This window comes from Pelodiscus sinensis, chromosome 5 (assembly GCF_049634645.1).
Source record: "Pelodiscus sinensis isolate JC-2024 chromosome 5, ASM4963464v1, whole genome shotgun sequence".
NCBI lineage: Eukaryota > Metazoa > Chordata > Testudines > Trionychidae > Pelodiscus > Pelodiscus sinensis.
In genome coordinates, this window is record NC_134715.1 from 11,689,501 (window position 1) to 11,715,665 (window position 26,165).

A 26,165-nucleotide genomic window follows, 5' to 3' on the forward strand; every position below is an offset into this window, starting at 1 on the left:
GGCGCTTCCTTCCAGCCGTTTCCGGGTGCGTCATCGCATCCCGTTGGCTCGTGACCATGTCACGTGCCGCTGCACAGGCACGCAAGGGCTGGCAAGTGCGCAAGGTGAGAGGAGAAGCAGGGGTAGGTGGAGCCTTAAGGAGGAGCCCGGGTGTGCGTGTGTATGGTGCTGCGTGTGCAGCCTGCGTCTCCCACTGATCTGAAATGGTTGGGGAACAGCTGAGAGAGGCCTGGCGATAGTGATGCATTGGGTAAGCATTCCAGCCTCCTCTACTTGTAGCACCCTTCTGGGCACTGGATGCGTGCACTCTGCTATACTGCCCCATAGATAGAAACTGTTTAAGTCAAAACTTAAAACTAGAAGCACCTTAAAGACTAACAAAACATGTAGGTTGCATCTAGACTGGCATGATTTTGCAGAAATACTTTTAAAGGAAAAGTTTTTCTGTTAAAAGTATTTCAGCAAAAGCGCATCTAGATTGGCACGGATGCTTTTGCGCAAAAAGTGTTATTGCGCAAAAGCATCTGTGGCCAGTCTAGACGTGATTTTGCACAAGAAAGCCCCGATCGCCATTTTAGCTACTGGGGCTTTTTTGCGTAAAACAATTATTCCCTGTCTGCACTGGCCCTCTTGAGCAAGTATTCTTGCGCAGGGCTTTTTCCTGAGCAGGAGCATGAAAGTATTTGCGCGAGAAGCACTGATTTTGTACATTACAAAGTCAGTGCTCTTGCGCAAATTCAAGCAGCGTGTAGACAGCTGGCAAGTTTTTGTGCAAAAGTGGATGCTTTTATGCAAAATCTTGCCAGTCTAGACGCACCAATAGAGGGTGATATGAGCTTTCATGGGCAAAACCCACTTCTTCATATGACTGGAATATATCTGAAGAAGTGGGTTTTGTCACAGGAAGCTCATGATACCATCTACATGTTTTGTTAGTCTTTAAGATGCTACTAGACTATTTATTGTTTTTAAATTTTTTCCTGTTACAGACTAACTCAGCTATCCCTCTGAAGCTGCTTGGCTGTGTCTAGACTGGCCAGTTTTTCCGGAAAATCAGCCGCTTTTCTGGAAAAACTTGCCAGCTGTCTACACTGGCCACTTGAATTTCCGCAAAACCACTGATCTCATGTAAGATTGTCAGTGTTTTTGTCGAAATACTATGCTGCTCCCTTTCGGGCAAAAGTCCTTTTGCGCAAATCTTTTGTGCAAAAGGGCTGGTGTAGACGGCTCAGATTTGTTTTCGGCAAAAAAGCCCCGATCGCGAAAATGGCGATCGGGGCTTTTTTGCGGAAAAGCGCGTCTGGATTGGCACGGATGCTTTTCCGCAAAAAGTGCTTTTGCAGAAAAGTGTCCGTGGCAATCTAGACGCTCTGTTCCGAAAATGCTTTTAACGGAAAACTTTTCCGTTAAAAGCATTTCTGGAAAATCATGCCAGTCTAGACGTAGCCCTTAAGTCAAGACACTGAAAAACAGGCAGTGAGTGGTTCCAGTCTTGTTACATCTATAAAATGGGCTAACAAGTGACAGCTTCCTAAGCACTGGGCAAACCTTTCATGAAAGGTGATATGGAAGTGCAACATATGGCATTGCTTTTACCTTGAGCATACACCCTCTTGCAAGGGAAATGTATTCATTCTGTTTAGCTTCTGTACCATAGGTATCCTCCACTTATTTGTAGGGTATGAACAAACCAAGGGAATTTTCCTCACCTCTTAATTATTGGTTTTCTCTCCATTAAAACATTTATCTGCAGTGTTTGCAACTCAAATGTCAGTGTACAAAAAAATAAAAAAAAAAATTGATCTCAGTCTCTTTCCATGGTTCCAGCTGAAGCACAATCCTGAAGATAGCTGCCTGACATTTAAGTAAATAGAACACTCCTTTTGAAATATGAGCTGAGTCCACCTCTCCACTTATGAAAAGCAGCACTCTTGTATGTAGGTGCTATATTTGAAAATTTTAGTTTACATATCCGGACCTCAGTTATACACTGGTAAAATAGGAACAGTATAATTATTCATCTACTTTTAGATAAAACGCTATACACAGATTAGAAAAGGAAAATAAATACTGTAATGTCTGAAATCTTCTGATAACGTATGTACGACAGCCATGCTGTGTACACCACTGAAACACAGCCGACAAGCAACACAGTTCGGAAAGAAACAGAGCTACAAAATATTCCACTCATCAGGCTCTGGCCCTGCTTCCTTCTCTGACCCGAGAGACCGCATGGGAAGGAAAGAACTTATCATCCATCCCTCTCACTGGGGCATGAGATCCTGCATTTCCAGACCTGCCATCTGCACCAGCCAGGCGGGCAATACTGGGAATGACACCTTCCGGAGAAATAGCTCAGAGCGCCTCTCCTGGCCTTAGAGGGAGGAAGGGACTGAGGGTCCCCTCCCAGGTACAGAGTCTGCTTTCGTGTGGGGCCGGGTCAGTACGTCAACCCGCTGGCGGATCAGCCCTTCCGCATCCCAGGGAGGCAGCAACTGGCCAGCAGCGCTCGCGAGGAGGGAAGGACTCCGGGCTGGGAAGGCGTCACGTGACCCTTTTCTCAGGGGCAGGAGCCTTTCTAGCCGACGCTCCTCTATGATACAGCGGGGACGCGGCGGCGGCGGCTTCCCTCTCGTTGGCAGGGGGAGGACCGCGTCTGTCAGTTTGCGCGAGACAAGATGGCGGCCGCGGTGAGGCAGGAGCTGGCCCAGCTCATGAATTCCAGCGGCTCCCACAAGGACCTGGCGGGGAAGTGAGTGCGGGCCGGGCTGGGGGGAGGGGGCGCTCCCGGCTGAGGTGAAGGCGGTTGGCGGGTGCTTGAGGACTAGTCGGGGGTTGCAGGGTCCTGCTTCCTCCGCGAGCCGCGGCCCCTGTGCCTGGCAGGGCGGAGGCGCCCGGGTCTGTCTTGTCACTTCGTGAATGGCAGACGATTAACGGATAAAACGGATTAACGGAAAAACCTGCGCTTATTATTGGTCAATGCTGTCGACTGCACCTACCTACCCCGCCCCCCCCCTCCCCCGCTGCCTCGGGGCGGGGGGATTAACCAGACCCCCCCCCCCTCTCCATTTAATTTAACCAAGGGGCTGTAGATGCTGCAGGCTGGTGCTGAACTGTCCGTTTCAGAACAGTCGGTGTTCCCAGAGCCTTGGGCTTGAAAGACAAAAGAACCCATCTGATGCCCATTGTGTCTTTTTCTAGAGCCAGAGCAATTGTACGGAGAGAGGCGTCCGAGCTTTAAATTCCTTTTAAAAAATCACGTATTTTCTGCGCCGTTGGTATTATGCAGCAGGGTCTCTTGGGAAAAGCCCTAAAAAACACCACCAAACATATAGGCTGTGTCTACATTGGCACCCCTTTCCAGAAAAGGGATGCTAATGAGACACTTGGGAATTGCAAATCCACGGGGGATTTAAATATCCCCGGGGGATTTAAATATCCCCCGCGGCATTTGCATTTACATGGCTGCCGCTTTTTTCCGGCTCGGGGTTTTTGCCGGAGAAAAGCGCCACTGTAGACGCGATTCTCCGGAAAATAAGCCCTTTTCCGGAAGATCCCTTATTCCTACTTTCAAGCGTCTACACTGGCGCTTTTCTCCGGCAAAAACCCAGAGCCGGAAAAAAGCTGCAGCCATGTAAATGCAAATGCCACGGGGGATATTTAAATAAAAGGATATTAATTGTGATACATTTTTTAATTTTAAATCTATGGGCAGATATCGTCAGATACTGGAAAAAGCAATTCAACTGTCAGGAGTGGAACAACTAGAAGCCTTGAAAGCTTTTGTAGAAGCAAGTAAGTATGTATTTGTTGTGTTTATGCATTGTTGACTGAAGACTTGATGCATGTTGGATTACACATGCAGATAAATATAGTTCAGGCTATGTGAATTTTTGATGTGCTGTCCATATTCAATCTTGCATCTGCATCTGCTTGGAGCACCAATCATCAGTATGTTAAAATTAGAGTAACCAAGCAATTAAACAAATTAATTGCCAATAATTTTGTTGCTAAACAATAATAGTCTATCATTTATTTAAATATTTTAGATATTTTCTACATCTACAAATATATTTATTTCAATTATAATATAGAATACAAAGTGAACAGTACTCTCTTTATATTTTATTACAAATATTGCACCCTAAAATTAAAAGAAATAATATTTTTCAATTCACCTAATATAAGTAGTATAGAGCATTCTCTTTATCATAAAAGTTGAATTTACAAAAGTAGAATTAGATATAAAAAACTGCATTCAGAAATAAAACAATGTAGGCTTTAGTGTTTTACAAGTCCATTCAGTCCTGCTGTTCAGCCAGTTGCTCAGACAGTGTTACCTGAAAAATGAGAACAATTGTTCACATGCACTGTTGAATTACACTGCAAAGTTTCTTCTGTCCCTTCATGCTTCAACCACCATTCCAGAGGACATGTGTTCATGTTGATGATGAGTTCTGCTCGATAACATTCCAAACCAGAGCAGACCGACATATGTTCATTTTCATCATCATTTTCACCACCAGCAAAAGGATGGATTTTCTTTTTTGGTGGTTCAGGTTCTGTAGTTTCCATATCAGTGTTACTCTTTTAAGACTTCTGAAAGAATGCTCCTTACCTCATACCTGTCAGATTTTAGAAGGTGCTTCAGATTCTTTAAACCTTGGGTTGAGTCCTATATAGCGATGTTAAATTTTGATTACCAGCTAATTGAGTAGTCAATAGAATTTCCATCAACCTTGCAATGCTGAGTACAAAAGTGCCATCCGAATGCCTGTTTTCACTTTCAGATGACATTGTAAATAAAACACGGGCAGCTTTATCTCCTGTATAGATAAACAAACTTGTTTTGTTTTAGCCCATATCTACTAGGGATATTAGGAAGCATGTAATTTGGTAATTGTGTAGCCAATAAAAATGTCATTTACACAATAAACAGCTCTGCATTTAAAGGATTTTGAGAGCTGGCCAGCAGGCACACTGCTTAGTCCCAGATCGTGCCGGGTCCTGGCAGCTACCCCTGCTACAGTTCTGCATTGAAAGGATTTTGAGAGCCAGGGGGCTCGGTCCTGTCTCGTGTTGCAGAGCTGTAACATGTCAAGAAAACAAGCATGTCACTCCACAAGGAGGATGAGGAGGAATTTCCTCCATCTTGGGGTCCAATGGGCACACTATACATGCAAGCCCTTGCATTCAGCAACTTGGAAGTGCAGCCAGCATTTGATCCTCTAGAAACAGTGGAACACCAGTTCTGGTGCTGTGAGACAAGCACAGACTGGTGGGCCTGCATAGTGCTTCTGGTATGGCACAATCAGCAGTGGCTGCAAAACTTTTGAATGCACAAGGCCACATTCATGGAACTTTGCAAATGGCTTTCCCCTTCCTTGAAATGCAGGGACACCCAAACGAGACTACTGTAACAGTGGAGAAGTGTGTGGCAATTGCCCTGTAGAAGCTTGCAAAGCCACACAGCTACCGGATAGTTGGGAATCAATTTGGAGTGGGGAAATCTGCAGTGTTGTTATACAAATAGCCAAGGCAATCAATACCATTCTGCTAGGGAGGGTAGTGACTCTGGGAAATATGGATACCATAGTGGATGGCTTTGCTGTGATGGGGTTCCCTAACTGCAGTGGGGTGATAGACGGAATATACATCCCCATCTTGGCCCTGATCACCTTGACAAGCAGTACATAAATCACAAGGAGTACTTTTCGATGGTGCTGCAGGCGCTGGTGAATCACAAAGGCCATTTCACCAACATCAGTGTGAGATAGTTGGGTCTAGTGCATGATGCATGCATCTTTAGGAACTCGTGCCTCTTCAGAAAGAGGCGCGCTGGAACTTTTTCTCCCAGGCTGGAAAATTAGAATTGGAGACATGCAAATGCCACTAGAGATCCTTGGCGACCCAACCTACCGCTTGCTCCCATGGCTCATGAAGCCGTACATGGGCAGCCTGGACCCCAGTAAGGAGCAGCTCAACTACAGGCCTAGCAAGTGCAGAATGGCGGTTGAATGTGCTTTTGGGCATTTAAAGGGAAGGTTTAGGAGTCTACTAACTAGATTAGACCTCAGCAAACACAACATTCCCTTTGTGGTGGCAGCTGTTGTGTGCTCCGTAATATTTGTGAGAGTAAGGGGGAAAGATATCTGTCAGGGTGGGAGACTGAGACAGAGCACCCACCCAGAGATTTTGAGCAGCCAGACACCAGGGCAATAAGGAGAGCACAATATGGGATGGTGCAAATTAGAGAAGCTTTGAAAGAAAGATTTATGAATGGCCAGTTTTGAGAGTTGTGCACGTTGCTTTCAACGAGTTGCCTCTGCATTCAGTGTGTTTTCCTGTAATCCTCCATCCCACCCCTGCAATACAAACCATGAAGAGACTGTTGTATAGAAATCATGCATTTTTATTTAGGGAAGACAATAGGGACAGAAAATGAGTCCATGGTAGGACCCAAAAGGAAAGGGGATCAGAAACGAAAGGAGAGCCTTTTGCCTCCTGAGGTTGAGTGTGAGGCTGCCCGTGAGTGTCCTCCCACCCCAGAGAGTGCACACAGTGGGATTGCATGAGGAGGGAAAGTTGTTCTGCACAGAGTGTGTGTGTGTGGGGAGGGGGGTCCTCTGCAGGCTTTCTGCCAGGCATTGCATCACAGCTGTCAGGGACGAAAAAGATACTCTTCATTTGCTTCAAGATATTCTCCTGATGCTTCACTTGCAGTTCCCTCCACCCTATCCTGTCCTGCTGCACCGCTGTCCTGGTCCTCTCCTAGGATCGCATGCAGCAGTCATAGAAGTGCGTGTTTGTGGTTTGCCTGCTTTGTCTTGTGGTAGGACTGCCTCCGCTCTTTTATTTTAATATGGCACTGCTGGGTGTCCCTGGAGTATATCTTCTCCACCATGCACTTGGCTATCTTTGCATAGATCTTGGCATTTCATTTGCTTTCTCGGTGCTCTGAGAGAATGGATTCCTTTCCCCTCACTTCAGTGAGGTACAAGATCTCCTGCACACTCCATGCTGGTGTTCTTTTGTGATCCTGGGAACTGGATTTTATGGGACATGAATTCATGGAAGTCACGGCCATGTGTACTGCCTGCTGTGAGATGTGCTTACAATGTTGGTGACATGGGAAATGAAATTCAGACTTTACCGGGGCTTTTCCTGTTCACCTGGGCCTGGTCTTCACTAGCGATGTAATAGTATGGTTGATTAACTCATAAGCAAAAAAGCTTATCAGTTAATGCTATAGACTACACACATTTCCCCCTCCCCGCCAGTAAATTTTTTACTAGGTTGGCCCAGCAGCCCAGCTCAGTCCCAGCTTGCATGGGGCTTGGGACCTACTCCTGCTGCAGCTCTGTAGGTAAAGTGTATGAAGAGCCAGGCAGGCATGCAGCCTGGCTCAATTCTGGCTCGCACCTGATCTGTGGCACAGACATTTCCTGGACAGGGGCTGCTGTCACCCCGCGCTGCTGCCTCTGTATCAGAGGTGACAGGCGGCCAGTCTGCAAGGGAAGCTGGTTTTTAAACCGGCTCCCCTCGTGGACCAGCTCCCGCCTGGCACCCCAAACTGCTGCTTCTGTATCGGAGGCAGCAGTGAGGAGTGTCAGGGGACACCTCAGGAATGGGGCCAGAGCACACTGGCTGCCGGCCCTACACCCGGGAATGATAGAATAGTCAAGTGACCAATAAGAATTCATGAGGTTAATCAACAGTTCAAGTAACCAATATTTAACATCCCTAGTCTACACTAGAACCTTATTCCAAAAATAGCCCCTCACGATCGATTATCTAAACCAGTGGTCCCCAACGCCGTGCCCGCGGGCACCATGGCACCTGCTGGAGCATTTATGTGTGTCTGCCAAAACATCTGGCCTGTCCCCGCCCCCGGCACGCAGCACATGCATGGTCCTGGCCCCAGGCGTGTGGCACATGGGCGACCCCTGCCCTGGGCGTGTGGGTGACCTCTGCACTGGGCACGCGGCACATGCTCAGTGCCGGCCCCGGGTGCATGGCTCGTGGGTGGCCCCACCAATGGGCTTGCGGTGCATGTGTGGCCCCACACCCAGAAGTGCGGCGCGTGAGCGGTCCCGCCCTCGGATGCCAAGCATGTGAGCGGACCGGGCACCCGGCAGCCACAAAGGGTTGGGGACCACTGATCTAAGCCATGTGTCCACACTACCAAGTCCACTACTTCCTCAATTAGGGGCTGCAGAATTCGAGCCTTGCAATCCTTTTTTTTTTTTCATGTGGTGTAACTGTTCCTAACCTTGTATGTCTGAAATAATGGTAATGTAGATACTCTGGTGCCGCTAATTCAAACTAATTGGCCTCTGGGAGGCTTTCTACAGCTGTCCGCTCTGACCACACCTGGCATCTCCACTGCTCCCCTTCCTCCCTTCTCCCCACGGTGTTCTAGAAGTCCTGGCAAGTGGGGAAGTGCATGTCCCACATGGCCAGCTTCATGAGCCCTCTGCGAGTGACCAGCATATGGAGACATGAACGCCTCCAATGTCCCCTCAGACACTCTGACGACTGCTAGCACTTTTATTCCCACAGCTTCCACTGCCCAGGGACACAGAAGAGAAGCCTGGAGTGCTAGGGAGATCCTGGACCTCATCAAGATGTGGGGAGGGTGGAGTCCAACCTCCATCAACTCCGCACCAAGAAGAGGAATGCCAACATCTATGGGAGGATTGCCACCAGCCTCTCAGCCAAACGCCACAGCAGGAACCTGGAGCAGTGCAGGCTCATATTCAGAGAGCAGCGCCAGTCCTGCCAGAGGGCCATGGAACAGAGCAGACACTAAGGTGGCACCTCACCTGCTGCTGTTACGAACAGCTGGATGCCATTCTGGGATGGGAGCCGGTCACCTCCCTTGCCGTGGATATTGAGTCTGGCCAAGACATGCCTGGTGTCAGCCTGCAGGAGGACAGGGTGGCAGAGGAGGAGGACAAAGACGTGGAGGACCAAGAGACCAGCCAGCCAATGATGACTGAAAGCTGCTCCTCACTTTGGAGCCAGTCCCTGCCCCCTCCCAGGATGTGCCTGAGGCTTCCAACAACTCTGGGGAGGGCACTTCTGGTGAGATCTCTAACTTTCTCTATCTACAAGCAGGGTCAGGTGACGGGCTGCAAGGAGCTGTCCACTCCTCTTGTCCTACTCTGTGTGGGGATCACACAACACCTTGTTCACGTGTCTTCAGATGGAGCGCCAGTCTGGAGCACTCGGCTCCATGACACTCTCGCACAGGAACCTCTCAAGCCTTCTCACAAGGTTCCTGGAGAGACCTGCTATATTTCAGCCTCTGTAGTAGGGCATCTTCCCATGTCAAACCACCAGTAAGTAGTCTGAGGTCATGGAACCACACAGCAGTGCAGCACATGGCCCTGGGTCATGCCCACACTCAGTCAGCATTCGCTCCTTATTAAGCACTGTGATGTGGAGAAGACTGATATTGTGCATGGGAACCTGCCAAGAGAAGGAAGAGGAGGTGGACCCATTAGCATACTCTCCGGCAAGCAGTGTCTGCCACTCACACACACCTTTCACCTGCCTCCCCACTTCAGCAGGCAAGGTTAGAAGTTTTCTCTCTGCAGGATGCCACAAGTGCTGGACCTGGCATGTGTGGGACACAGGAGGAAGCTGTCCGCACTCCCACCCCCAGGCTTCTGGCCTGGCCAGCACCGTCCCATGCTTGCTTGTCTCCAGACTGTGTGTGTTGTGATACTCCCCTGGCACGTCGGTGCACCTGCTGGAAAGTGCCTGCTTTCTAGGCAACAGATGGCCTTGCTCAAAGCACATCACCATTGTCTGAACTGAGACCTTCGGTGTCGGCTCAGAGATTAGGGTTAGTCTTCATACAAAGCGTCTCCTGTGATAACTGCCCTTGTAACTTTTCTTCACAGCTGGCACAGCTGCGAGCTGGGCGCATCCCCCACCTCTCACTGCATCTACCTACCTGACCGGGATCCGCAGGAGAAAAAGAACCGGGGGTGAGCTCATGAGGGAGTAGCTGGACTGCCTTCAGTCCTTTGTGTAGGAAGTCGAGGCAGAGTGCCTGGATCCGGTTGTCAAGAGAGAGGAGTGCCAGGCTGACCAGGAGAGGAGAGAGGCTGTATGGGAACAGTTGGCATGCCAGCCGGAGAACATGTTCTCCACCCTCATTGCGGAGATGGAGCATGTGGCAGTGGGCCAGCCACTTCCCCACCAGCCCGATGGCTTCCCCTGTAAAGGTCCCCAGAGGCTTCCGGGACCCCAGAACACATGGTGGTGGGCCCTCTAAGGCAGCTGGAGGCAGTTGCCAGTCCCAGCCCTGTCTCTGAATTTCCCTCCCCCATTCCAGGTTCTTTTTCCATTCCCTCCTTGTTGTATGTCCCCTGAAAAGACTCCTGTTTGTTTCAACAATCTCTTTGTTTGCTCTGCGAGGGAGGGGAGGGCAGGTGAAGGAAAGGGGATGAAAGGCACACGTAGGAAATGCAGGGGCCCCTTGTGGAGAGCCGGGGGCGGGAGAGAGAGTCTCAAAACTGGCCTTGCATAAAACTGTCTTTCAAGGCCTCTCTGAGCACTGCCCCTTGCTGTGCTCGCTATATGGCACTCATGTCTGTCTGCTCAAACTCCCAGGCCAGGTGTTCTGCCTCAGCCCCACCCCCTGGCAGAAAAGTCTCCCTCTTGTTTTCTCACAGGTTATGGAACACACAATAGGCCACCACCACAAAGGGGATGTTGCACTCACTGAGGTCCAGGCCAGGTGAGGAGACTCCTGAACTTCCCCTTTAAATGCTCGAACACACATTCCACCACCATTCTACACCTGCTCAGCCTAGTGTTGAACTGCTCCTTGCTGTGGTCCGAACTGCCTGTGTAGGACTTCATGAGCCAGGGGAGCTAGGAGTAGGCTGTGTTGCCCAGGATCACAGTGGGCATGTCCACCTCTCCAACTGATTGTCCAGTGAGGGGGGGGGAGTGCCAGCGTGCATCTTTCTGAACAGGGAGAAGTTCAGACAGATGCGCGTGTCATGCACCTTTCCCAACCATCCAACATTGATATCAGGGAAGCGTCCCCTGTGATCCATGAGTGCCTGCAGCACCATGGAGAAGTACCCCTTGCGGTTGATGTACTCTAAGGCCCGGTGGTTGGGAGCCAGGATGGGGATGTGTGTTCTGCCTTTACCCCCCACAGCTGGGGAGCCCGTGTTGGTAAAGCTGTCCGTGATGTTGTCCACGTTGCCCAGAGTGACAACCCTCCATAGCAGAACTTGGTTGATGACCTTGACTACTTATACTGGCATAGGCCCAACTGTGGATTTCTGCACCCTGAACTGATTCCCGACTGAGTGGTAGCTGTCCAGCTGAGTGGCAAGCTTTCAGAAGGCAACAGCCACCCGTTTCTGCATGGGAATGGCGGGTTACATTGCTCTCCTGATGCCTCTTGATGTCAAGGAAGGTGGCCTTGTGCATGCAGCCATTGCTGGTCATCCCATCGCTGCATGATGATGTGGTCCCAGCAGTCCGAGCTCATCTACCTCTGTCAGAAGTGGCATTCAACTGTGTCCAAGGGATTGAGGCGCATGAACAGTAGCATGGCACCAAGACTTGGCTGAGCAGGGCCATATTAGGGACCGTCCTCTTCGTTCTCGTTATGTGCCTGGTGGAGCAACATGCAGGCGCTGTTGGTGTACTGCACCATGAGGTGCAGCATGAAAGCCATGAGCATGGTACTGCTTTGCAGCAGCTCTGTCTCCATGGTCACAGTGCGATGGTGTCCACGTGGGCAACCAGAGCATACCCAGTGTGCCCCTTTTCAGTCCTGCGGGGGGAGAATGGGAGTGGGAAGAGTGCCTTGTGGGACATGGATATGGAGAGGAGCCCCTGTAAACATCCATTGCTGTTTTCCAGACCAACAGGATACCAGAAGTATCCGCTGTCCTGGTGTGCTTCCCAGCGTGCTTTCTGGGTCTCAGATTCCAAGGCAGGCTCCGTGAATGTGAATGCATTACTTCGGAGCAAATTCATTTCTTCCCCATAGCGAGGACACGGAACTTCGACTTCTCAAAATCGCGTGCCCAGAAGTTGAACTTAGTAAATTCGAAATAATCGTATAGTTCCTGTTCCGGTCAGCACGGGGCACTGTGGGATGCCCCCTGGTGGCCAAGAACCTCAACTTCCTCAGCGCTGAGTCTACACTACTGTGAATTTGACCATGCCAGGTCAAATTTTGCATTACCCTTCGTGAAAAGCAGGACTATTGAAATCGACTTCAGCTGCCCTTGAAGTCGACAGAACGGCCTTGGTAGTGTGGGCTCAGTGTTTAGAAAATGAGGCTAAATTCAACCTGAACTCATAGCATATACCAGGCCTGAGTGAACTTGTAGACTCCAAAGTTTTGCATTGTTTTGTGTTTGAGTGCAATTATGTAACCAAAAAAACCCAACAAAAAGCCATCTTTCTAAGTTTGAACTAAAGTACGTGTATGAGGTGAATTGAAAAATACTATATTATTATTTTGATTACAAATATTTGCACTATAAATGTGATAAAAGAAATAAAATGAGCACTGTACATATTCACTATATGAAAACCCAAGATAGCTGGCCTCTGCTGAGGACTAAAGTGATTATTGGTTCAAAAATGCTTTTTACACATTAATTCAAAAGTTTACAAAACAGGAAAAAATGCTCAAGACCTTTTTTCCCCCCCCTCATACTTGGATATTTAAAACTGTCAAATAATTTTACCAAAGTTTCCCTGGATCAGTTGTCCAGACTGAGAACAGGCATGATAAAAATTAGCATGAAGTCTTAGCTTGCCCAAGGTGGTTATAACACAGCACTTACCAACCGCTGTGCCAGGCCACGGCAGCTCTGGGGGCCAGGGCTGGGGTACACTGCCCAGCCCCTCCCCTGCTGCTGTTGGGAAAGGTGTGTTCTGCCCCGCCTCGCAGCCAACCAGGGTCACCTCCTGGACATGGAAGAGCAGTTGTCTGCACGGCGGGAGGGCCATGCAGAGCCTGGCACGGTAGCCTTAGAGTAGCTGTGACCCAGTTAGCAGTGCTCATCTGGCAGCTGGGAGTCAGCACAGGGCTAGGTGAAGGAGGTGAGGCAGGCGCTGAGGGGCTCCGGGGCGAGTTGGGGGGAGATCTAGTGCTTGGAGGCTCTAGGGGTGGGGGGGCTCTAAGAGGTGGGCTGGCACAGGGGGGTTTGGTGTTGGGGGGCTTTAAGGAGCAGGGGACTGGCACTGATGTGTTTGGGATGGGGAGCTGGCACTGGGGAGCTCTGAGGGCAGGAGGCTGGCACTGGGTGGGATTGGGTGCAGGGGACTCGGGTTAGTGGCTGGCGCTGGGAGTAGTTGAGGGATGGGAGGTCTAGGGGTTAGGGCTGCCACTGGGTGTTCAGGGAGCTGGGGTGTGCCCCACCCCCAGAGCTGCTGTGAGCAGCCAGCTGCGGCCGCCACATGGCAACTGCCAGAGCTGAAGCCAGTTGTTTGCGGCGGCTCTGGGGGCCGGGGCTTTAGACCAGTAACATTTTATTTGCATATTTATTATTTTCATAATGAATATTCAAATAAAATGTTACTGGTCCACCAAAAGTTTGTGAATGGGTTTGCCAGTCTACAGTATAAAAAAAGAATCACGGTTATAACCACCCCTCCACCCCAAGAAATAGCAGGTTAGAAAGAACTTTCATTCTAAAACAAGGATGGGGAACCTGTGGCCTGCGGTTTGCCTTGATCTGGCCTGCAAGGCTCAGTGCTCCCACCCACCCCTGCAGTGGGGCGAGCAGGAGCCTTGTTCCAGCCTTGTGTCTGAGCCTTGGCACTCCTCCGCATGGCTGGAGTGCCAGCGCTGGCTCCCTGCAGCAGCAAGGGGGAGTCCCGAGCCTTGTAGGCTGGATCAAGGGAAGCCATGGTCCGCACATGGCCTGCAGGCTCTGCATGGCAAAAGAGGGGAAGCGACTCTGTGCTAGGGTTGCCAGGTGTCCAGTTTTGAACCAGACAGTCCAGTATTTGAGCTTTCTGTTTGGGAAACAAATTAAGAAACTAGAAATGTCTGGTATTTTCTAAATAAGCTGTATTGTAGATTGTGATGTAATGTCAAGTGTGTCCGGTATTTTTGTTGAAACCATCTGGCAACCCTACTCTGTGCACAGCCGTTCTCTCTTCCTTTTGGCTCAGGGAACAGCAGTGCCAGTAAGCTCCGTGCCTTAATCACTTGCAGGCTCCATCCTGTCACTCTCATTGGCTGGAAATCCCCCTGCCCCTCTCCCCCAGAGCTGCCCCAGTCCCTTGCCCCTTCCTGCCTTCTCCCTCTTGCTCAGACCCCACTTCTCCAGCCCACTCCTGCACCCTTCTCCCCACCCAGGCCCTGTAAACCCACTCTCCAGTAGCCCCCTACCATGTACTGAATCCCTCATTTTTGGCCTCACCCCAGAGCCTAGGAAGACCCAACAAAATCTATTAATCAAAGGCTTTCAGAAGAGTTAATCCAGCCCTGGAGGTAAACCCTGAATCTCACCCTGTCCCATCCCCACCATGGGCTGGAGCATGAGGGGAGTCAGGGGAGTGTCTTGTCTTTATTTTTCTGCTTCTTCCTTGTGTGTGACCCCCACCTGATTTTTTTTTTCTGTGGATCAGTGGCTCCCAACCCAAAAAAGGTTCACCCTGTTCTAAACCATAGAAAGATATCATATGTTAGTCCGTGCCATGCTTCAGAATTGTTATGAGGTATATAGAAGATGGGAAGTGTAGGGTTCATAAAGAATAGAATCTAGTTTTCTTAAAATTAAGATTTTTTTTAATGATTTAAAACCAGGAATATTCAGTTACCATTAAGTTGCTGATTAACTATGGATCGGTGATATCGAAAGCATTGACATATATTTCTTCTATTTCTTCCTTCGATTTTGTCTTTGTACTAGTGGTAAATGAGAACGTCAGTCTAGTGATCTCACGTCAATTGCTGACAGATTTCTGTACTCATCTCCCAAATCTTCCTGATAGCACAGCCAAAGAAATCTATCACTTTACCTTGGAAAAGATACAGCCTAGAGTAATTTCATTTGAAGAACAGGTAAGAGAGATTCTGTGTGCTGCAATTAACCCTTCTGGTTCTGGTCTTCAAGACAATAAGATTAATAATGAGTATGTTTGTCTTAAAAAGTTCAAAATAGTTTAATCCTAAATATTGTGTATTAATGTTTTCTAGTAAAAATGGATACTCAAAGTCCAATTTTACATTCTTGTGTACCCAAAATTCCTTTTTTAATTCATTGAGGATTTTGGATATTCAAAGAATTCTGTACTTGCCTCTTAATCAGTATGCAAAGTATTTAGTTCATGAACTGCTAAAACATGCCTCTTAGAGCAAGACAATAATCTGGCTATTAGAGAAATCACTGAGATGCAGGCTGGAACTCATTGTGCTACATTTTCTAACAGTAACATAATGGGCAGGGCATGTGGAGAGACAATATTTGATTTAAAAAAAATTGTTTTATCAAAAAATGCTCCATAAATAGGTTAAGAACTCATAATATGTTTATTGGGGAAAAGATCCCTTAAAATTCTAATTCCTCAGTCAGTTGAAAAATTTAGTTTAGTGGGTATGCCAAGCCAGCTCATGATTTCTTTCTAGATACTCTGTATCATAAGCTAGTGGTAGTATTTGTGTATGGGGAAAATAAGTTTTTATTAAAATATTATGGTAAAATGTAATATTTGAATTGGAAAAAACAATCACTTGCTTTGCTTTACATTTCCATATGTTTCAATTTTGTTTGTTTAATCAGTTTTCATCCCAATGCTCATCTAAATATGCTTACCCATGGATTTTAATGCTTGTACATGGATTAAGCATATCACACCAAGCAAATGGATCAGTTAATTATCACAATTACTCTGAGAGACCTTGATCCCACAACTGATAGTGTGCAGCAGCGGCTGTGCTCATGCACGGTAAATCTCAAGATTGGGAACCAAATTACACGAGCGCACTCCTACTTCATAGGAGTGATGTGAGAGTTAACTATTTAGGCCCAGACCTGCAGAAATGGCTAGTGATTTTGGGTGCCTTAATTTTGGAGATGCTAACTTAGCACCGGTAAAAGGGTATTATTTTTAGAGGGAGAATGTCCAGCCCTTTCCAAAAAATCAAGTCCCTCTATAGTGTCTTGACTTGGGAACACCTAAAGTGAAGCTGTTTAAGCAATTAGTCATTTTTTAAAAAACTTTTTGATCTTTGTTTGATAAAGATAGGTGGAAGGAGTATACTGATTATGAAACTGCTGTATCATATGTCAGGTAGTTGGGAAAATACTATTAATAAATGAGAGAAAAAGCAGGTGGTATGATTGTCAATAGAATATGGATCAGTCATATAATATGCTTTTGTGGTTTTTTTCCAGGTTGCTTCTATAAGGCAACATCTTGCATCAATTTATGAGAAAGAAGAAGATTGGAGAAATGCAGCACAAGTGTTAGTGGGGATCCCTTTGGAAACAGGACAAAAGTAAATAATGTAGTTACAGTTTAGTCCTGCTGACTATCCCATGTTTAAATGCTTCCCTAGAGTAAAGTGTGTCTTATTTTTCTGTGCTTATTTCTCTTGATCTTCATTAGTGTGGTGACAGTTGTGTAGGTAAATTCAAAATAATCTCTACTGCTTGCCTCCCAAAGTGCTGACTTTTATGGAATACCTAATCATTGGCATAATTCTAGCTAATGTGATTAATAAAGCTTCGCTCCAAAACAGTCTATACCCCTTTTCCTCTCTACGTACACATAAGGGATTGCTATAGGTTTGCTCACATTAACATTCTCTTATGATTGCAAAATTGAAATGCTCACACAATTGGATTTCTGCACTGTATATTTTTCTGCTCCTTTACAGACAATACAATGTGGATTACAAATTGGAGACTTACCTGAAAATTGCCAGACTATACCTGGAGGATGATGACCCAGTTCAGGCGGAGGCCTATATTAACCGAGCTTCATTGCTTCAGAATGAATCAACCAATGAACAGTTACAGATCCATTATAAGGTAGTCCAACTTTTAGTTTTCTTTCTGAGAGAGAGAGATACCACCACACTGTATTATAGATGGGGCTTTTTGGAGCTTTACATAAGCATTTGACAAATAGATATAGCATAGATAAGTCCATTTTGAAAAATGTACTTGTCTCCTTGAAAGTCAGTGGGAGCCTGAACTCCTTAATGTCTAAGTCACTCTAGATTTCTAGGTTACATAGGCACTTTTGAAAATGTTGTCCCTAACTTATATCTATAGAATCAAAACAACAGAAAGGACAAATAATTGCTTGCTTAAATAAGCATTAGGAAAAAAATAAAAATAATTGCTGACATCAAACCATAATGTATAAAATTAATTATTTTTAAAAAATCATATATTCCTAGAGCAATATTGTCTTCTAACAAATTTTAGTCTCCTAAATATTATCTTGTTATGGGTTAAAAGAATGAGTAGTCCTGTGGCACCTTAGGAATAAACAGCAGGGCTAAAGTTGAATTAAGCAATGCAACCTCAGCTACATCAACTGCGTAGCTTAAATCAAAATAGCTTAATTCGGATCTTGGCGCTGTCTACGCAGCAGGAAGTCAAAGGAAGAACACTCTTCCATTGACTTCTCTTATTGCTTGTGAAATGAGAGTTCCCATGAGTCAGAGTAAGACGTCCGAAACATTATTTTGAAATAAAGGCTTGTAGTGTAGACATGCACTGTGTTATTTCAGAATAACGTCATTTATTCCAAAATAACACTGCTGTGTAGCTGTACCTTTAGAGACTTAACAAAAATATATAGAATCATGAAGTTTCATGGAGGTTGTAGGAATTAGGACTCAAAGGGTGTGTCTAAACTACATGGCTCTGTCGACGGAGCCATGTAGATTAGGCTGATCGGCAGAGGGAGATGAAGCCGTGATTTAAATAATCGCGGCTTCATTTAAATTTAAATGGCTGCCGCGCTCTGTCGACCAGCTGATGATCAGTTGTTTGTCGGCAAATCGGGGCAGTCTGGACGCACCGTGGTCGACAAGGAGGCCTTTGTTGACCGGCGCAGATAAGCCTCGTGAAACCAGGTTTACCTGCGCCGGTCAACAAAGGCTTCCTTGTCGACTGTGGCGCGTCCAGACTGCCCTGATCTGCTGACAAACAGCTGATTATCAGCTGGTTGACAGAGCGCGGCAGCCATTTAAATTTAAATGAAACCACGATTATTTAAATCACGGCTTCATTTCCCTCTACCGATCAGCCTAATCTACATGGCTCCGTCAACGGAGCCATGTAGTTTAGAAACACCAAAACTGACAGTATCAAATAGTACAGAAAAGCATAAAGTTCTAGAGTATTAAGCAACTGGAGCAGTGCAAGTAATTTTTTTTTTTAATATGCTAGGCTTGAACTACAGAGTCATCTATAACATTAGAATGTGTATAATCATGATAGGAGGAATTGGAGGAGAGGGAAGTCTGAAAGACAAAGATGCTAAACTGAAGAAGAAACACCAAGGCAAAATGAATTTCTTTGAAAATGTAGAGCACGTAACTTCAAAGTCTCATTGTTAGTAGCAAAAGGGAGAAATGGGTTATGAACAGGGCTTGACAATTAATTACAAGCTGGCACAGCCGCGCAGCGCGGTAAGTGCATGCACAGTGCGGTCTGCGCATGCGCAGCGTGCTGAACTGCGCGGCTGGCGAGCCGGGCTCACCGCCACTTGGCAAGCCCTGGTTATGAAATATTCGTACTACCTGTTTTATATTCAGTGTCATTTTTAATAGTTAAGCACTAGTACAATTGCTGTGGGGCTCTTGCTACATTTAAAAGACAGAGGCACGGCAGTTGGACCGGCATGAGTGGAGACTGCTTCAGTCCCCACCTGTGCCATTTCCCACTGCACCTCTACCTTCCCTGTCATCATCCCCCTCCTTTCGTCCCCCCTCTCTTCCTCCTCCCTCCCCCCGTGGAGACTTTTAAGCCAGCTCCCCCCCCAGCACTGGCTCCTGCTTCCCCCCCCCCCCATTGCTGCCTCTGTTTCCGAGGCAGCAGAGGGGGGAAGCGACTCGTCAATAAGCTTATGCTTATCGGGTAGTCGACCAGTTGCTTACATCCCTAGTAACAACTGCAATTTCATCTTCAAATTAAGTGCTCCTTAACTGTGAATGCAGAGATCATTCTGAGAGACCGGTATTAATAGTGTATATATAATTTAGTGTAGCATATTTGTTTAAATTGGTAAAGCACTGTGGAAGATTATGATATGAAAATGTATGTAAATACTTATACTCAGTGGTAACTTGTGAATTTCACATACAGATTAAGATTCTGTAATTTCTGTACAAGAATCTGTGTAATTTTATCAGGGCCTTTGGAGGACAAATTGCCAGAATATCAAGGCTCTAACTTCAGAAGAATAGTTATTTGAGCTCTTGCATAACTTCCCTGAGATGATGGAGTATTTATCTGCAGCCTAAAATGATGCTTATGGATCCATGCTCTCATTCTGTAATACAGGAACTAATGTGCAGGTCCACTACACGGTCACTTTTTTCTTACTGAAACATTCTCTCTTTAGGTGTGCTATGCTCGTGTTCTTGATTACAGAAGGAAGTTTATTGAAGCTGCCCAAAGGTACAATGAGCTCTCTTACAAGAGCATAGTCCATGAAAGTGAGAGACTAGAAGCACTGAAGCATGCTTTGCATTGTACTATCCTAGCATCAGCAGGTAAAATAAATGTTACATATTTCTGTATAATTCTGGCCTTTTATATTCCATACTAGAAGATTTACCCAGCATTGCTTAGGTCCCTCAGGGCAGGGAGCTGTGGGTGTGGTCACTGTGGGAGTCAGGGTAGGGTCTTGGGGATTTGGAGGACTCAGGGAAGTAGGCTGGGAATGTGAGGGATGCAGGAGTCAGGGTGGGAGGTTGAGGAAAGGCTCAGGGCAGGCGGTGGGAGTGCAGGAGACAGGGCAAGAGATTGGGAGGTGGGGAGAGCTTAAGGCAAGGAGAGGGGCTCAGGCTAGGGGCTGCTCTGACCAGCCAACGGTTGCTTCCTGGGGCCAGCCCAGGATATTGAGGATTAAATATATAAATGGGATAAATGGAATTGTTGCTGTTTAGTTGATTTCCTTTTGTGTAACGCTCATCGTTGTAAGGTATCGTTATGAGAAATCTAGAACTACGAAAATAAATAAGGGATCAAAGGTTTGATAACAGGATGATAACTAGGAGTTTTGAGTATCTTTCTCTGCATGCCTAAGTTACTTGCTTTTTTTGTATCCAAATAAGATGATTGTAAGTGAGGAAAGCTTAAGCAGTTTCAGAAAATACTTTGGAAAAGGTTGAAGTAGGAACTTGTTATTTAAGGAAACTTTTCTGCGACTGAGCATAAAATACATCTACACACCAGCTAAGGGAACAATGCAGGAAGGATTTTTAGAAAAAGGAAAGATCGGCTTGTTTCTTAAAGTGTTTGTTTAAAGTAGGCCTGTATTCTCCATGAGAAGAACTCCTACTCCTTTTTCTGCAATGAAATACTAAGTGTCAAGACGCCCTGGTGATGAGCACATTAGAAGCCTTGACAATTTTGCATTGGAGATGTTTTCTGTATGATATGCTCCTATCTCTGGAAAATAGCATAGGGGTGAACATGACACACACTGTTCCCTCATGAGCACTCATTTAGTAAATTGATATTTATCGAATGAATGAAGTTCACTTTGTGGCATTCTTGTTATTTCTCCTAGGACAGCAGCGCTCTCGCATGTTAGCCACTCTTTTTAAGGATGAGAGGTGTCAGCAGCTTTCAGCCTATGGGATCTTGGAGAAAATGTATCTAGACAGGATTATCCGAGGGAATCAGCTGCAAGAATTTGCTGCCATGCTCATGCCACACCAGAAAGCAACTACAGCTGATGGTACAGACTTCTTTCAAGCACAGTAATACTGTATTTTAAGATCCACACAGGTTACCCAGTGTAAATATCTTGTATATGCACAGAGAAGCTATCTTTGGAACGCTACTCTTCTTAATGTATTTTACTGGTCGGTCTTAGATTCAGGTTTTAACCTATCGATCTCTTAAGAGCTTTCTAGAATCCAATTCTCCATACAAAATTAGATTATATACCTCAGAAAATTTCTACTTTAATCTCCTCTCTGGTAACGAATATAAAACTATTCACAGCAGCCTCCCCTATCCCCCCTCACCTTCCGCTGCCTCCGATAGCAGTGCAGAGAGGAACCAGTTTTTAAGCCAGATCCCCCCAGCACTGGCTCCTGTTTCCCCTGCCCTTGCTGCCTCTTATAGAGGCAGCAATGGGGAGGAGGAGCAAGTAGTCGATTCTCCAGCCTCTGATAGAGGCAGCAGCATGGGTCTGGTTCTGGGGGAACACCTGCCTCTATAGGAGACAGCAAGGGGGGTGCAGTGGGTCTACTGAACTGGCATATATAGGGAGCTGGCTTGAAAGTCGGTTCTCTGCTCATATCGGCACCAGCCTTCCCTCTTCCTCCTCAGCGCTGCTGCATTTCTATCCGAGGTAGCAGCGCAGGATGGTGGTGGGCAGGCAGATCCAGTATTCGTGGAGAGCTGCTTAAAGCCAGCCCCTCACAGGCGCAATCTCCCACTCCCTTACCCCACCCCCACACACACACCTTGCTACCTCTGATACAGAGGCAGCAAGGGGTGGGAGGAGGTACATGTAGTCAACAAGATTAACCTGATAAGCCAACGCTTATCGGTTAATCATGTAGTCAACTACATGTTGACATCCCTATGGGTGCATACAAGATTTTAGCAAAGTATTTTTCTTACCGACTGTGCAAGAAAAAGTCTTTTGAAAATTCTTAATGAAGTGTCATTTTATTCCACCTCTAAGGTTCCAGTATCTTGGACAGAGCTGTTATTGAGCATAACTTGTTATCTGCAAGCAAACTATACAACAATATTACCTTTGAAGAGCTTGGAGCACTATTAGAGATCCCTGCAGCCAAGGTATCTTTATTTTCCATGTGATCATTTTTGAATACGGGAAATTAATTCTGTTGGCAGTGATATTGACAGGTATTTTTGGTTATAATTTTAAAGAATTCAGCTTTTCAAGATTGAAGGCACTGAAGGCTGGGTAAGTGACAGCAAATCCACCCATGAATACTGCCTTGCTTAAGAAAGTGCTCTGCAGTGCCTCTTATCTGTCAGTCACAGGGCTACTTGGCTTCACTCAGCAACAAGAAGTGGATGAAGCAGTAACTTGATGGGTGTCATAGGGAGTCCATCTGGTTCTCTTTGGGCCAGAGGTTGGCCGGCAGTAATGCAGTCTTAAACAATAAATTGGGGGACAGGGAGAGGAGTAAAGGCTGGGCAACCTTTTGCAACTCCATAAATATGTTGGATACAAAATATAATTCTCATATGTCTCTCTAATTCCTATTTTGCAGGCAGAAAAGATAGCTTCTCAGATGATAACTGAGGGTCGCATGAATGGATTTATCGATCAAATTGATGGAATAGTGCATTTTGAAAGTAAGTTTTTCCTTTTTTGTGGTGAAGTTCAAAATAAATTAGTTGAACTGTTCTCTTCAACACAAAAGCTAGTTATATTTTTAAAACGAGGTTCTACTACAAGCACGGCTACATTTCTATCACTATTCTATATGCAAGGCATTACATTTAGCCGTTTGGAATGGAAATCCATCAACCATATGAAAAAACTTGCAGAGATACAGACAGACATCTTTCTATCCAAACATCACCTAATAAACCATCTTGTTAGTCTTTAAAGTGCTACATAATCCTGTTTTTTGATTCTACTACAAGCAAGTGTGCTTAGACTTGTTTTTGCCAGCAGATGGCACAAACTGTATTGTAAGTAGCAGTTTAGCTTGTCTACCTGTAACTTACAAAGTCATATTTTACTCTTTTCTAATGTTTCTGAGAATGTGTGATTTGACTGTAATAATAAAAAGTTATATCAGACTGCAAAAAAATTCATCCTGTTACTCATCTAGTATTTACAAGACTATGATAATGATGAGTGATAAATTCTCAGCTTTTACATTGTGGTGCAATAGCTAATCGGGTAACTTTCAGCCATCAATCACTTAATCTTTTTTAAATTTAGAAATAACTATACTAAATGCTTGGTAAATAGATTCTTTACAATTTTGCTGTATTCTGACTGAAAATCATTTTTATTGGTATTTCACTTAATTATGAGACGAAAAAGTATTGTCTATCTGCTTTTATAAATTGGCTTTTTGTTTGTTTGTTTAGCACGTGAAGCTTTGCCAACATGGGACAAGCAGATTCAGTCACTGTGTTTCCAAGTTAACAACCTTCTGGAAAAGATTAGTCAGACAGTACCAGACTGGACAGCACAAGCAATGGAAGCTCAAATGGCACAGTAAACCTATACTTAAGTTTTTGGACTATTATTAATGTACTTCTGTGCTGAACAGTTGACATCTACTAGGACTATGAAATGGCCACCTGAGAATGAGTACTATACAGTCTCATTTAAAATTCCTGAAGTTTTGTCAGAATACTCAACATGGTGTGTCTGTGAGAGAAATACATTTTGCTCTTTTGAAAGTTGTGGTTTAAAAATATGAGAAGTAAAATCTCAACAAGATATATTTTTGCTGCACATCCTGTTTACTAAATTGCTTTGTGGACTCATTACTTTCCATTGGTGGTTGTGAACATGTGTTGTGGTTATTCTAGTAAAGGTAAGAATGAGCCAATTAGAGTCACTCAGTCGTATGATGTCTTTGTTTTAACAGTTACTTGTACTTCACTCATGAGCAGTTTGCATTTGTGTGTGAAAATGCAATACAACTCTAATCTTCCAAGTTTCTTGTATTGGATTTGCAATTTAGATATGTACTACATCCAGGAAAAGCTCTCTTCTGTTACAGTGCAGGGAGCAGGAAAGTAAGTTGATCAGAGTTTATTCTGTCTTACGTCTCTGACAGCAGAAACAGTGAGGAGAGCATACCATGGACAAACTAGCATTAGCTAGATATTAGAAATAGGAGCATACTCTTTCTAATACAGTTTAGTTCAGGATTCTCTCTGGTCCTGCTGGACCATGGATGTTGCTGGACCAGAGAGCCACTAGTCTAGAGAGTCTGCGGAGCCCAATGGCAGATGAGGACCAGGAGCCTGGTGTTCTGGGGCTGGCTGCAAAGTAGACACAGGCGCAGAGCCCCGGCAACCCCGGAGCAGCAGAGCCCCAGCAGTGGAGCCAGGTGAAGAGCCCAGTGGGGTCTTCTGATGAACCCAGCAGAGCCCAGAGTCCATCAGCAGGTGGGCTAGAGTTGACCTCCCATGGTCTGGCAAAATCCCTCATTCGGGACCCATCAGGTCTCAAGCGTGCCGGCCAGGGAGGTCCAACCTGTACATACAGTGAAACTTGAGAAGTAGTAGTGAAAGATAACACACATACGTACATACACAGGAAGTGAGATGGACAAATTTGCGGTTGCTTTAATGTATTGATTTATTTCAGATGAGCAGTGCTTTGCAATCATCAAAATGCACATCACATTTTCTTGAATCACATGTACAGCAGAAGATGAACAGATTCTTGCTTATGGAAACTCTAGGACTCTCAACGGTCACATACAGGTACATCTACAGTAGGGAGAAAATAATTACATTCATGGCTAAGATTCATAATACCAGTAGTTTTGTTAATAAACTACCTTGAAATTTACTTTAATCAAGTGGTGTAAGGTGTATCTTTGCTTATGGTGCATTCCTGTATATTTTAGTAATCTGCCTCAAATGAAAAAGACTGCAGAGATATGAGGACAGGATTTGACTCTTGAAGTATTAATGGAAAAACTAGTAAATCAAATAGAAAAGATGAACCTTTTCCTTTTTTATATGAAGATCTTCACTGCACATCTGAAATTCAGACCCTCCTTCATATGTGTTTTTTCTTTTCCAGTAAAAGGTGAACAAGTATTTGCCTATTTAGCTGTTTGGGAGAGATTTTAAAAGCTCTCAGAATTGGCTTAATTCCTTTCACTGAAGTCCAGGGGAGTTTTTCTACTGACTAATGGGATCAGATTTAACTCAACACTAAGAACTTTTGAAAATGCCACCCAAGAACTACACTTTCTCCATAATTGACACTATAGTTTTATGCAAACACAAGAATCGTAATCATGTACAGTTCTGGTGTATGGTCATACCTCACAAAGATACATATCAAAAGCCTAATCCTGAACAAGAGAGTAAAGTCTGGGCAAACAAATCCCTTTTACCGGTGTGAGACTACACAGTGGAGATGAAAGAATGGCTTTTCAACCCACCTATTGTAATGTGAGGGCACAGCTAGAGCTGCTCCGGCTGTCTAATTCTTGGAAGAGAAACTAACAGGGGTGGCAGTTGCTTCCGACCACAGCCCACTCAGTTGTTGAGCCATGTAGGTTCCCTGTAGCACACACCCATTGGGCCTTTCCTGTTTGTGGTTAACATGCTCTGTTCTTTTTGCATTGTTATGTGGAATTCCACTGCAGAATGACAAGTACCACCTAATGTGGAATGCCTGCTACGTGTGGTTTACTAAGAAGGCTCTCCTTCAGTAATAGGTGGTCATTGCTGCCAGGGGGTCTTGCATTCCCAGCCAGGCACTTTTGCCTATAGTAAATGATTATATATTTCCTTTTAAATTGTCTTGAGTCACTAAGGTAACTCTCACTTGACTTATTACTGTGGTTCTTCTTAATGCAGAGTCAAGTAAATGGCTTATCTGCTGCTTCCCTAAAGCCATATTATAGATGGGTCCACCTTGGGTCCAAGAGAACATAAGAATGGCCATACTGAATCAGACCAAATCTCCATCTAGCCCAGTATCCTGTCTGCCGACAGTGGCCATTACAAGATGCCCCACAGGGAGGAAACATAACAGGTAATCCTCGTGTGATCCCTCTCCTGTCACCCATTTACAGACAAACAGAGTCTAGGGACACCATTCCTACCCATCCTAGCTAATAGCCATTGATGGACCTAACCTCCATGAATCTATCTAGCTCTTTTTTGAACCCTGTTAAAGTCCAAGTCTTCACTGCATCCTCTGGCAAGGAGTTCCACAGATTGACTGTGCACTGCATGAAGAAAACCTTCCTTTTGTTTGTT

The 26,165-nt window shown here is 45.5% G+C and overlaps 1 protein-coding gene across 2 annotated transcripts; it reads left to right on the forward strand.

The window, feature by feature from the left end:
• The first annotated feature begins 112 nt into the window (after positions 1 to 112).
• Positions 113 to 23,770, forward strand: COPS4 (COP9 signalosome subunit 4). Of its 2 annotated transcripts, XM_075929503.1 has the most exons (11): positions 113 to 250; positions 2,139 to 2,752; positions 3,716 to 3,795; positions 14,919 to 15,070; positions 16,404 to 16,507; positions 16,889 to 17,042; positions 19,594 to 19,744; positions 20,767 to 20,937; positions 21,898 to 22,013; positions 22,457 to 22,541; positions 23,292 to 23,770. In XM_075929503.1, exons 2-11 carry the CDS (start codon positions 2,679 to 2,681, stop codon positions 23,423 to 23,425), a joined length of 1,221 nt encoding a protein of 406 aa, XP_075785618.1. In that variant the 5' UTR covers positions 113 to 250; positions 2,139 to 2,678; the 3' UTR covers positions 23,426 to 23,770. The 2 variants fall into 2 exon arrangements, with proteins under 2 accessions (XP_075785618.1, XP_075785619.1); XM_075929504.1 differs by lacking the exon at positions 2,139 to 2,752.
• Positions 23,771 to 26,165: the final 2,395 nt, after the last annotated feature.